The sequence below is a fragment of the Lagopus muta genome, chromosome 5 (assembly GCF_023343835.1).
Source record: "Lagopus muta isolate bLagMut1 chromosome 5, bLagMut1 primary, whole genome shotgun sequence".
Classification (NCBI taxonomy): Eukaryota; Metazoa; Chordata; class Aves; order Galliformes; family Phasianidae; genus Lagopus; species Lagopus muta.
Genome location: NC_064437.1, coordinates 65,655,216 through 65,668,971, shown reverse-complemented (window position 1 = coordinate 65,668,971; position 13,756 = coordinate 65,655,216). Strand labels below are relative to the sequence as shown.

The following is a 13,756-nucleotide window of genomic DNA, read 5'->3' as shown; positions in this document are numbered from 1 at the left end:
AGGCACAATCCACAATTCCTGCTAATGCTGCTGTGCTCTCCAGATCAAACTTCGCTCCTTGTGCTATTAGTTGGGGCCAACTTGCCTGAACAACATCATCTCTGAGTCACTGCATCCCCGTTAAGATGCGCAGATGTTTGAGCAAGCCCAAAAGCAAATGCTACAAATGGCGGCCAAACTCAGAGCCTGCTCTTACCAGGATGTCACTTTATGAATACACTTTTTTTCAACTTCTGTTAAAAAGTTTAAAAGGTCTGTTAAAATGTTCTGTTAAAAGAGGCCCCAACTAGAGGGGGACTGGGCATGGGCTGTGGGGTTCCCACATCAGGAAGGCTCCCTCAGAGTTATGTGCCATCTGACTCAATGCACCGGCACCAGGTTCAGCACACCTTTTACAGACTCCAAGTACAAAAAGAGCTTTAAGCATCTGGAGCATTGCAGTTTGTGCATTCTCCATAATCACTACATTTATCCCTATTTAATGGTAAGAAGGTGTCATTGCTCCTATTATAGCAATGGTGGCTCCTCTCCATCCCCAGCACTAAATCTGTGTCCAAATTGAAACAAAAATCTTTCTCTTATCCACCACAGAACATCAATCTTGAGGAATTAGTGTACTTTTTTTCCACTTTTGAAAATGACTGTTATCAGTTAGAAGTCTGTTAAACAAATTTAAAATGTTTTAACAAAACTACACATACTTTTGTACAATTTTGTGTATTCCGTTCATCAGCTCCTACTGTATTTCAGATTCAAACTCAAAAATAAAACTCCTTATTCCAATAGAGGTTCCTGTGTACAATACAGAGCCAGAGGTGATTCTGTTCCTTGATTTTCAGACGGATACCCCGTTCTTTCATCTCAATGTTGTTCTTGATACTTAAGTGAAATATTACTATATTACAGGCTGTAATTTTGAGAAGTCTCCCTCCTGGTTTCCCTCAATGACAACAAAAATTAGTGCATGTGTTCTTTCTTATGTAATGCTACGAAGTAAGTAGAGTGCAAGCTTTTTTTAAAAAAAACCAAAACTATGAATGGGTGTCTTTCAGTGCTGATTTGCCCACAGACATCAGCACTTTGGATCTGGGTAACAACCAGTACTAAACTAAAGTTTAGAACAAACGCATTTCTCCCAGGTACACAAAGTTTCTTCTGAAATTACATAATTTTCAGATATGAGAAAAATATGGCATCTGCCCGGATGATATTTATCCTCAATTGAGTTGATGAGTTTTTATACTGAATATAAGGAGAAAAAAAATAATAGGTGGCTTTAGTTAAGTATTTATCACTCCATTTAATTACAGCTACTTTTATAGAAACAATTTTCAAGTCAGGAAATTTTTAATGGTTGGCTGTGTGTATTTCTAGATTCGGTCCCTGCAACGTGATAAGCCTCTTGTCCTGTCTGAAAAGAACAACCAACACACCTAAAGGTAAGCATGCAGTCAGTGCCTCCTGTATTCTGATCCAATTGCTTCACATGTACAGATGCAATACGTTGGGCATTGCTAAAATCTTTGGAAAATAAATCTCAGGACCCATTTCTCAATCAGCAAGTTATCAAGAAGAAATTAAACAGCATTCACATTAGACAGATGAGTATTGTTAAACCTTGGAAACTTGCAATGGATACCTGGGGTCTTACATTCTGTTAAGAGAGTTTTTCTACGTGAATTTGCATAAAGCTTCGGGCTCATGAAGGAGCCAGCCCGAGTGATGTTGTCAGGTTTCCCTGAGGATGAGCGTGGCTGCCATGCCAGGAGCATCACTCCTCGTGCTAAAAAGTATCTGCTATGCCAAAGTTCCATGTTCTTCAGGAATTTCCTTTTTCTCCTCCACGTTTTCCTCTCACTCAGTATGTAGGACAAATCTATGAACTTGAGCCATTCAGAAACAAGTCCTCAGAAACTCCCACTTTCCAAAATTGGCCCCATGGGTTGGCAGGTACACTCCAGGCAGTAACCAGCAACCAGTGAAAAACAAAAGGGTTCCAGGCACCCGAAACGCCATCCATCACCATCACTGTCAGCTAGGTGATGAATGGCAGGTGTGGCAGCAGCCAGCTCCGTCCCGGGCTGCGTGGAGACGGGCGCTGCTGGTACTGCTGTCACTTGCTGCCAGCCGGTGCCAGCTGAGTCTCCCAGCTGCCAGTTGCTGCCACGCAAGGCATAAAACATACACTGCGAACAATCGCAGCAGTGGAGCCGAGCTCATAGACTGCATTATTAATTAGTTTAATGACGCTCAGCCCTATTAGAAAGCACAAGATAACTGTATTTAATTTGTGTACATTTTAATTATGGCCCAAGCAGTGCCAAATTTGATCAACGTATCATCTTTTCTGTTCTGCTCTGTAACCATGTTTGTATTAATTTGCATGTGAAACAGGAGGAGCTGCTAAGCCCTACTGGGAATAGAGTTCCTTTTAGTTTTTAAACACTGCCATCTTTCACATTGTGATGCTGTGCAAGACCTCTGTCTGCTGATAACAGTGTCATCTTTTCCTGTAGCCACAAATTAAAAGCAGGTTTACGACCACATGCTACTAGACCCTCTAGGGCCCCAGAGGAGGCAGCCAGAGAACAATTCATTCACTCATCACTCCCCTTATCCATGATGGAAGTAGAAACAATTGCATCATTTAATTTACTATTGCAATGAGGATATGGCTCATTGGCCCCTCGTTGTTTTGAAGATGGATTTAATTAACCTCCTATGAATCTTGCCAGTAAGTGTGGCAGCATCAGTACGGAACTGGAGATGTCAAAAAATCAGCTGAAGAGACGGGTAATCAGTATTGCTCAAGCTAGCTCTGCTGAGAGGACTTACGACGACAGTGTTATGGCCCCAGCAGAAAGCTAAGGAACATACTGAGTTAATACACTACTGACATACCTCTGGGAATCTGAGCTCAGGTTTGACTTAGATTACTGAGAAAAAGAGAGGTAATTGAATAATTCCTAATAGCCACATACATCTTTAATGCAGAAGCCATTTGCGATCACTGGAAAATAAATAATTGCAATTAACTACACTGTTAAGTAAATATACAGTCCCTTGGGGAAGCAATCTGCATGCTTTTATAAGTCTGGCTACAATATGAAACTCATCACAATGTCTATGAGAGTAATTTATAATGAACATTTAGCAGGTGCCTCAGATGGGTCGCTGCAATTTACATTCATTAATAAAACTGTCCTTATTAGACCCTGAGTTTTATGCATTTTAATTTAATAAATCTTTATTACATTTTCTTTCCACACAATTTTGTTTCCCCATGTTCTAGAATCAGTTCAGCTTGTAATGGAAGTTAAAATCTTTATGAGACAAAGTAATCTGCAATGGCCTATCCAAGGAGATAAAAAGAATTCAGCATATTAGGAAGATTTCTAACTGGAATACGAACACAATATGAATTTTGTAAGCTACTAAGAATAATTTATTTCATGAAATACAAGTTAAACCAACGCCATTTTTCTTTTTGCAAGGGAGGCTCAGAATCACTTCACTAAAGGAAGAAGGGAATTCTGTTACAGTTCAAACTGATAGCCACTATGGAGCAAAGAACACTGATTAAAGAATGCAAGAAACGATTCCCTTCATAAGAATAATGATTTCTAGCACCCTATTAGAAACCTTTCCCAGCTTTCTGAAGATTCAATAGGACATAACGAAGTTTGGATAGTCTTGGTTAGTCATATTTCATCAAGCTTTCATTAATTTGTTGCTTTCACAAGAAGGGATCTACTGTCACAGTCCGGATGTGAGTGAAGGTTACGGTTTACTGTGAGCCAATGAATTTTATGATGAAAGATCTATGTTTGTGTACTGAGCCTCATATTCCCAATTGTAACTCTTGGAACTGGGGAGTACACAATTATTCTTTTCTGCAAAGTAAAGTACAAGGAACTTCAAGAGACTTTTGAATCAGCAGTCTCAGCCAGAAACAGCTTTTTATTTCCAAGCCATCAAAACAAGACCAGTTCACTAACCCTGATTGTACTGTCCTAAAACAGACAAACGGGATTAGAAAGATGAATAGGCCAGAATTTCAGAACATAATTGCTTTTTTGTTGTTGTTATTGTTTGTTTTAAATGGAAATAGAGTAATTCTGAAAGATTAATATGGACTGTTCCTGCAGCCAGCTGACAGCAAAAATACTTTTGCTATGGGGAGACCCATCTATCATTCGAAGGGTGATTTAAACGAAGCAACACTGGAAAGCAGCCTCTCACCATATAATACAGAGCAGAAGGAATTACTGTCTCTACTAACGGCCCTGACCAAGGCTGTGTGCTGTGATGCTCTTGGCTGATGTCCCCAAAAGGAGACAACTCCTTTCTCTGATGTTCTGCATAAACCACCCAGTTCCAGCAAAGTGGCCAGGCTAGTAAGAATGTAGCTCCCTCCTTTATAAACATCTGCTCTAACACACAAAGGGTAAAGGGCACCTCTGCATGTTAAAGACAGAAAATGACAGCCTGCATGGGCTGCCAGTGTGTAAGGCAGCCCCACAGATTTACCACTGAGGTCATGACTTTCCCACTTGCACTTCAATAGATCCATGTGAATTAAGAGACAAGGAGAGATGCGTGGGACTAATTTTGCTTCCACACTAAGATTAGTGTTTCTAGAGCCGACAGAAAATATTAGATGCTCATCAGCTCTTTCAATTCAAAAAATATGTATATACACGAAAATGCTAAAAGCAGAGATTCGAGTGGCCTGGCACCCATTGCAGTGGGACGCATTGCTGCCTGCAGTGCTCACAGCAGCTGATGGGCTGCTGGTTGGCCTCAGAGAGTGACGGAAGAGAACTAACTTACTGCCTTTGGTGAGACGCTCCATTCTCTCATACTAACTTAATTTCTTTTTATTTCTCCTATCAAACAAATGGAATCTACTCTCTTCAGTTCTCTGTAATAAAATCCGAGTTCTCTCTCCACAAACTTTAAGTTCCCTTCTTATCCTTATGCTTTTGAGATTGTAGTATCCTAATTTTATTAATTTGATAGCCAAACAATCTTGATTAACTTCAGAATCTTCAGTTACCATATTACTCTTTGAAGAGCCAGAACACCAACTTATAATGACTTCTACATTTCTAGACTATTACTCAACTTCAGCCCCCAGCACACCTTGTGCTGCTACAGATTTCCATCAAGCCTCATCAAATCTTTTAATTAGAACAGACAATTTTCCAACAATAGGAAAACTACCTTTGTCACACACAATACCATAAATTTGCAATGCGTTTCTATAAGCATGAAGCTTACTGTGACCTACCCATATTACAGAGAGCACCATTTCCAGAACAATTACAGGGGAACCACCACCTACATACAGACACATAACAAATTAATGCTTATATGAAATACTGCGACAATATCCCCACTAGAGACACTGCAGATAGGTCAATATTAGAATTCGGTCAGAAATAAACATTTACAGTAATTTTGTGCATGTTGTAAACACAACTGGTAAGAGAAGTGCCGGAGAACACCTGTAAGCAGCAGGCAAATAATGAGAATGCTCCATCTCATCCAAAAAGTCAAGCATGTACAAAAAATTAAATAGGGGTATATTTGAATTTAAACGTCAGCACAACACTAAAACTCAATCAATTTTGCAAGTGTAGGATTATAAAAATTCAATGCAGAGCAGTGATTTGACAAGGATTTAGCTACAAGAAAAACTACTAAGGCTTTTCACATTACTACAGCTACTGCAACTAAAATTTTGTAGTATTTATGCCCTCATATGTTTATCGTCATGGAAGCAGCTACAGGCTTTAGCCTGCCTGAAGAGTGGATGACACCAAGTGTGCCTCAGGAGATTTTAGTAGAGTGGAATGGAAAACTCTTATTTAGTGGAGCAGAATAGAATAGCTTCAACAGGAAGGGAACTCCCCCCAGCATCAAAGTCCAACTGTCAAGACTACTCTGGGGCTTACCCAATGTTAAAATGTATCATTAAGGACACTGTCCAAATGTCTCCTGAGCACTGACAAGAATGGGGCACAAGTCATCTTGCTAGAAAGCCTATTCCAGTGCCTGACCACCCTTCAAAGTAATTTTTCCCAATGTCCAGTGTACGGCCCTGAGCCATTCCCAAGCATCTTGTCACCAGATATGAGGGAGAACAGATGACTGCCTCCCCTTCCGCTGCCCCTGCTCAGGAAGTTGACTTCCTTTTTACGAACCCATGCCGGCTGGGCCTGGTGCTTGTGTTATGCTTTGTGTGTCTTTCACACACTTTTCACAAGAAAATCTTCGTAATTTTCCAGGTACTGAAGTTAAACTTACAGATCTCTATTTCTCAGATCTGCAATTTCTAGGGTCTTCTTTTGTGCCCTTCTTGTAAACTGGGACACTGTTGACTCGTTTCCAGTCAGTGGGAGCCATGCCAGATTCCCAAGACCTCTTGCAAACTGTTGAGAAACATTCAACTATAACATCTGCAAAATTCTTCAGTATGGGATGAATCCCATCAGATTCAATGGAGTCAGCTGATTCCTCACAATTCTGATCTCATCACATGGCAGGACACCATTCCACCAGTTTCCCACGTTGTGGCCCAAAGCCAACATGGCACACCACTCACCAAGACCTGGTGGAGAAACTCCAGCACTACCAATGCCTGGCACACAGCCACAGCACACAAGTGCCTGAGACCACTGGATAAAAAATCTTTTGTGATTCTGGGTCCTTTCACACTGCCTTTATTTTTAATCATACACTGTCCGTAGATAACATGATTAAAATGGAACCCTATCACTAACTTGCTTCAGAATGAAATGTCTTAATAGGCTGAACTGGAGGTACTTCTCTGAACACCATTACACCAAGCTACAAATTATGCTTAAGCTATAATTCAAATCAACTGTAAAACAATTGTATTTGCCATGCCCTTTATGCTACTGATGTCCTTTTTCCCTCTTGCCAGTTTATCCCTCTGGACAACACACTTGTTAACGCGTACATGCATCTCAGAATTGCCAAAAGCCTTTACCTGCTTTATTGATCTTTCTTGGATTACCCCAACAACATTAAAGCAGATTTTCCTGGCAAGGAAATCAATACGACTTTAGATTAAGGTTCTCATTAAAAAAATTATGAAATTATATATGAATGATTTATCATCTATTAATTGTGAATTAGTAAGTGTAACACTTTTAGCATCTGATTTAGCACACTATGCCAGGACTCTACAGTTCTCAGATTCTCCCTCACAGTGGCTTAAGGGAGAAATCCTTTAAAAATATATTTCATTCTTAGTGTTTTGTGTATGCCTACATTTCCATAACACATCTATTGCTTGCAGCATCTTAGAGTGTCCAGGGGTTCAGCACACTGTGATGTGGGTCAAGTTCTGTTTAATTACACATATGCTACTTATCAAATAAAGCAACAGAAAATATGTCTTATTCTAACAGTTTATAAACACATACATGCATGAACTTTACCTAGGAAAGATGGATAAGTTTGATTCATTTTCAAATTACACCTTTTATATAGGCTTGTATGCTTGTCTATCTTCAGTTGACATTGGCACAGTGTTCGTAAGATGAAAAGTGCTGTGTCAGGGTTCTAAACCTGTACTCTTAGCACCAGTTGTGCAACTTACTCAGTATGCATCATTGGTGGCTACTGGTGCTATCTGTTAGGAGCAGATTACTTTGAAAATCACAAGTACAAATGTAGCAGTCTTATCCTATCAGTAATAAAGACAGTGTTCTCTGCAGCTTCAGTCTAGGCAGTAAGTTAGGAAAACCTTGTAGTGCTCTTCGTCAATATTGGGTGTTCAAGAATTCTGCTGGACCATGATCAACAGAGGTGTTCTCTGAGACAGACACATTCTCAGTAACATTACTGCACTACTACTGAATCAAGAAACAGACATTTCAAAAACCAGCAGCCTATAAACATGGACGACAACTATAGTAACAGCAGTGTGAGAGAACAGGATTTAGTTCTTATCACATGCTTACCATCTGAAGCTGAACAGTCAGAATCACTGACTGGAAATCCAGTTCAATTATGCTTTAAGTTTGTTGGTTAAATGACTACAATGTATAAAAGATTCTGAGAAGGAAGTTATTAGCTACATACACTGTGCTATAATGTCAAGCTCATATTTTCCAACAGATGAAGGACTGATCATCCATCATGTATAGAAGTGTATTGCACCTGTACGAGAAGCATCCAGCCTTTGACACACAGGCTACTTACTTACCTACTGCTGCTTGATTTACAAAATAAAAGCTTCTGGTTTAGAAGATACATGCCTAAATCCAAGGACACAAAAAAGACACTACAGCATCTCCGAAAATTAAAAGTGGGAAAACCATGAGATTAAATCCATGGTGTTCAACCTGGATATTATTTCTGACCCCATGCTACCTGGAGATGTGCTCTAGCAGTGAAGTCAAAGTAATCTCAACTCATGATGAAAAAGGCTTACTCTATTTTCTTTGGCTTTATACAATTTTTCCAGTCGCTCTTCCAACTCAGATGTTACTGTCACAAAGGTTAACACAAATGTCTTCTCGTGTTTTTCAAGACGAATGCTACCACAGAAATATAGGAAATTTCTCTTATTTTTCCCTGACAATTATAGTAAAAAACAATGAAATTCACTGTGAGATACAACAAGTGATAGAAGTCACGAGCACACTATAGAAATGTGGTGTCTGTTGCTGAAGCTCAAACACACCACCCAAAGAAAGGTACTCCTCTATGCACTGTCAAGATTTGAATTCTCAGCTCAGGTTGGTACTCATGTTTTCCCCTTTCTTTTCACAGGATCACGAACAGATAGTGTGCACCCCCTAGTCTATTCATGTTTACAGCTCCTTCTGCACGTGATAATCACTTTACATACCACTATTTAGAAAAAACGCTGCCTGTCAGTTGTGTTTTTCTTAATTGCTCCATCAGATTCTCAGCACAGTAATTTTTATTTACCTGTCAGATGATCAGGCTGAAAATATTCTTAGCCAAGATCAATTTCAACCTTAAGATTAGCTCATTAAGTTGCTTTTAGTTTCTCCAAAGGAAAAAAATGTCTGAGAAATAAAAACTGTTTGGGTCTGCAACAGATGTAAAATCAAAGTCCTACCTCTACTACTGCTTTGGCATCCAGTCTAAAGTTGAAATCTCCAAAGACGAAATAAGAAACTTTCTCAAACCGCTGATCTATAATTCTGGAAAAAAAACAAAACTGTCATTAAGTGATACATATGTGAACACGTACAAATACACATATCTTCTAAGCACTACCCCAGAAATAATTATTGGGATGATCAGAACTATCAGTCTGCATTGGAACAATCTTCCCAATATGTTAACCATGTTTTTGGACTGGTTATCCTTGCTCAGGCAATTCAGTCTTAAACCCCAGTAAAATAATGCATTTGATTTCCCCTGCCCAGTTAAAAGAGCAATCTGGAGGAAAGCAAGTTCGCAGTAGTTAGTACAAACAACACAAAACCAGCACTTGGGCATCAGAAGGCATCCAAAGTTAAGAACATGTGCTTTGGGTGTGGAAACTAAGATTTAGGAACCCCAAATTAGTGACAAGTTCACAATGCACCTACACTCTATTCTGTGTTGTGTTTACACATCTGTAAAACTGTGATCACAATGTTTAGCAGTATTGGTTAGGGCTCTGTGCACTGTAGGAAAAGTGATACATTAGTGCCAACCAGTATTTATCACAGCTGATATGGACTGAATGACAAGGTTTTCCTGGCTCAGTTAGGATTGTCTAAAATACAGCTCTCCCTTATGCCGAAAGCAGATTTTTACTGAGATTATAGCTAACACCTAGAAGGTGATCTTCCCAGATGCAGAAGAGAGATTAACTCTTTTCTGAAACCTCTGCTCAGTACACAGTAAGGAGGTAAGGCATTACTGTTCATCCTGCATTATTAAAAGTCGTCGCTGTGCTGTTAATCTGTTATTAATGACAATTGCTTGGTACTCCCAACACTGTGCAATTTTACATGGTTCCAGAGATCCTGAGATCCTGAAATCCATGGATAGTTAATTTCAAAAAGGAAATTAATGTAATTAATGATCTGTCAACTGAGGAAGGTATAAAATAATGTAAATGTTTCAGCTATAAATAAAATACACAGTCAAAACTCACAAAAAAACCTGAATGCTACGCTAGATGCACAATATATAAGATAAAGGGAATTAATGTATGCAATAGATTGTATACATCCTAGATATACATAAGTACTATGGTGACAGAAGCCTCAGCTGAGCAAAAGGAGCCCATATGGACAGGTGAATGAGGGTGAAGTAATGCACAGTAAAGAAGCCTTCTGGAACAACTTGGCCCAGCAAGGAGACCTTTGTCTTTAAAGGCGTAAAATGTTTTAACGCATTACATTCATTCAGATATTTTACAGCTATAAAGAAAGATACACCATTAGGTTTACAATGAGATACTACTTTTCATCTTATAAAAACATCTCACATTTTTAGTCCACAATAATCTGTAACATAAGGAACAATATCTTGTTGAAAAATTGATGTGCATTGGAATTAAGCTAGTGGTCATCTGAGGCAAAAGCTCTTGCGTAGACTCCTCTGGTACAAAAATCTCCAAATCCTCCATTCAGCTGACAAATTATTGCAGATACTGCTAATAAATACTGCCTACTGTCAGCCCCCATCCAGCACCAAGAAAAACTGTCACCCTTGACTTTACATGATATTATTTTGATCAGTGCCCTTAAAATTTAAACCGCTTACACTACCATAGTTTTCTAACACTATCATTGATAGATCGGATATGCAACTGACACATAAGAAAAACTGACTTTGCTTTGCCAGCTTTCCTGGTTCAGAACTTAGTTTTGGTTTTGCCCATTGCCATGCATTCTGACCAAAAAAAAAAAGACTGCAGGAACGACCCCAAGGTCTGGAGAAGTCCTCTTAAGACAAAGAGATGTTATAAGATGACGTCTGAGAGTCCATTATGCAGAAGATGCACTTTCCAAATAAACAATCTGTTCCAAAAATAGCCAGTTAAAATACCTCCTAACCAGATTCACTTGAAAAGACTCAGTTACTGATGAACAAAACAGCTGATTAGTCTGCTTCTGACCAATTAATTAAAACTCTGTCATAGTCTTGCACAATACTGGATTTAAACATGATTTGCATATAAATCAGTACCAGCTCTAAAGGGGATAATTTTAACCAGCTGCTCCCCTTGTAGTTTCTCTTGTCAGATATTTTAGACGTGTCTCACGACACATTAAAATAAAATAGTCCAAGTGCTACTTCTCAAGAATGACGCTTTAAGTGGCTTCTGACATCTTTCCTTCTCACAAGTCATGAAACATAGGCATACAATAAAATTAACATCAGTGCTACAAGGCATATACTGTACTTACTAAATCTGTACTGATTAAATGTACTAAATGTATTAATAATCTGTACTTATTAAATGATCTGGGATATCTCACAAAAAAAACCTTGCCTTTAATGACTCAGCTAAATACAAATGTTTGTAACACACTACCCTGGCTTATTATTACTACCCGGGACTTATTATTAGTTTAAGAGTTCCCAAATTTAGACTTATTTCATTGCTGTGGCACTCCGATAGTTCACTCTGAAATACTTATTGGCGCCTGTAATTCCACTGAATCGATGGCACAAGAACTAATCTTCTCATTTATGCTTTTAGAATCAGACTCAAAGTTGGCAAAGGAGACAGCAATACAGAACAGTTCAGCAACATTTCCTTCTTCTGCAACATTGCAGGAATAACATCTGCCATTAAAGAGACTTGGATAGAAACTGTACACTGTACTGTAAAACACTGAGAGTCTCACCAGGACCAAGTCTGCACTACAAAGGTGTTAGGGCTGGGGTAACAAAAAAAAATGCTCCATTCCTCACTTCTGCATTCTATCCCACAGACACAACATTGGTTAAGTATACAAGTAAATGAGAGCTCAAAAGACCATCTTTACTCTTTTAACAAGAGGTAGTGTTTGCAGATGAAGAAGGAAGGCTTCAAAATCCATGCATCTTTACTGTGCTGTGGGTTGCTGTAACAATACCCTTGCTTTAACCATGAATCAAATAATACTTTTTCAAGTGATGCCATGAATCAGTTTGCAGAGCAATAAATCTGTATAAAAGGCCAATCAAACACCAGCATTCATTTAATATTTTTAATGGTAGGACCTAATGCTATTTCTTTTAACCTGTACTTGCTGACTATCAGATTTTCCTGAAGAGCTTCACCAGACTTTAAAGATCCACACATTCCTGCACAACTCTTCTAAAAATTTTGTCACAAAATAGCTAGCTCTTGGCTAAAAATGCCACGATTTGTGAGGAAGCACAAGCACTTCACTTCCAGAAATCTGTACCAAAAAGCAAAGGAAACCGCCGGTGCCCCAAGCGAATTGTGCTGCTGGTTGTGACCATACAGGGCCATTAAGAGATTACAGGCTGCAGCTTTTTACAGATGACACAACAGTATAAGGATATATATCCAAAGAATAGTAACTTTTGAGTAAGGTCAACCATTAAAGTCACATACTTACATTACATACTTACATACTTACATCCATGGTTCACAATATTTTTAAGTGCTAAATTAAAGGTAAAGGTGCAAACTGATGTTAAATTACTATTGTGATTTGTTTGCTGCAAAATAAATACGCTTAATTCTTATTTTGGTCTAATAATGAAAGGTTGTCTCACACTAACTATCAACAACTGTGACTTACAAAGCCACAAAAGAAGTTACTTGGTCTACACTGGAAATGCACCTGCTCTCCTATCAAACAGACTGCTAGGAAACTACCTGAGACATTTCAGTGATTTTAAGCATGGCAGCCCTCTAACACATCTTCCCAAAGGCCTCTGACAAAACTCCTCTGTTATTTTGGATGCATCACGAGAATTACAAGAAAATGCTGAAATCCTTTAAGTATGAAGCTGAACAGCTTTAGACTGAGCCAAATTGGCCTGCCTGCAATGACCAAATTACCCAGCTCAGAGCATGGACCTGTGCAAGTGGCAAACCTAAAGAGAAATTTAAAAAACACCACAGTAAAAGCAAGTGCTGAACATCTGCTCTTGGAATCCAGGATAGTCAAATAACTTCTATGAAATGGTGGACTTGTAAGTCCGAGTGGTAGTATCTGCTACAAGGATTGTGAAGGTTAAGTTCTTTTAGGAGATCCGGATGCCAAATTCCTGTCAAGACTCAAGTGACTAAAAGGCAGAGATTCTTCTTCTCCCTGATGCTCCTGGAGGTCTGATGTAGGTATTCATTTTAGTCTCAGTTATTGAGAATCAAAAGGAATAGGTTAGTCTGATCTTAAAACAAACAATTCCATGTCACTGGAAACACTGAAATCCTTTTGTCGTTTTCTTTTCCCACTTTAAAGTACTCAGCCTTTACAACTGTGGACATTTCACACCACGTACTCCTTAAAATACGGTATGTATGTTTCAAAGCACTGAAATTCATTGAGAAAATAAAAGGGCTAGCAGAAATAGCACCGACTTTCACTTGTTCTTATACTTCTCCCCCAGTCATACTGCCACTAGAAAGAAGACAAGGGAGCATCTAAATATCAGCAGTTTGGTCATGGAAGAGAGCAGCTAAACATGATTCAGTGTGACAAGAGGCACTGTGATTTGGCTAAACCATTTCTCAGGGCACTTTGTAAGGAGGATCAGCAGCATTATTCTTTTAATAGCC

General features: G+C 38.9%; 1 protein-coding gene across 7 annotated transcripts in view; it reads right to left on the bottom strand.

Moving 5' to 3' along the window:
- The window catches only part of INPP5A (inositol polyphosphate-5-phosphatase A), a 210,061-nt gene that overhangs the window by 55,976 nt on the left and 140,329 nt on the right, over positions 1–13,756 (bottom strand). For all 7 annotated transcript variants that reach the window (XM_048944013.1, XM_048944017.1, XM_048944018.1 and 4 more), the window contains one exon: positions 9,128–9,212. In XM_048944013.1, the coding sequence (XP_048799970.1) occupies positions 9,128–9,212 (85 nt within the window). The remainder of the gene's footprint in view (positions 1–9,127; positions 9,213–13,756) is intronic.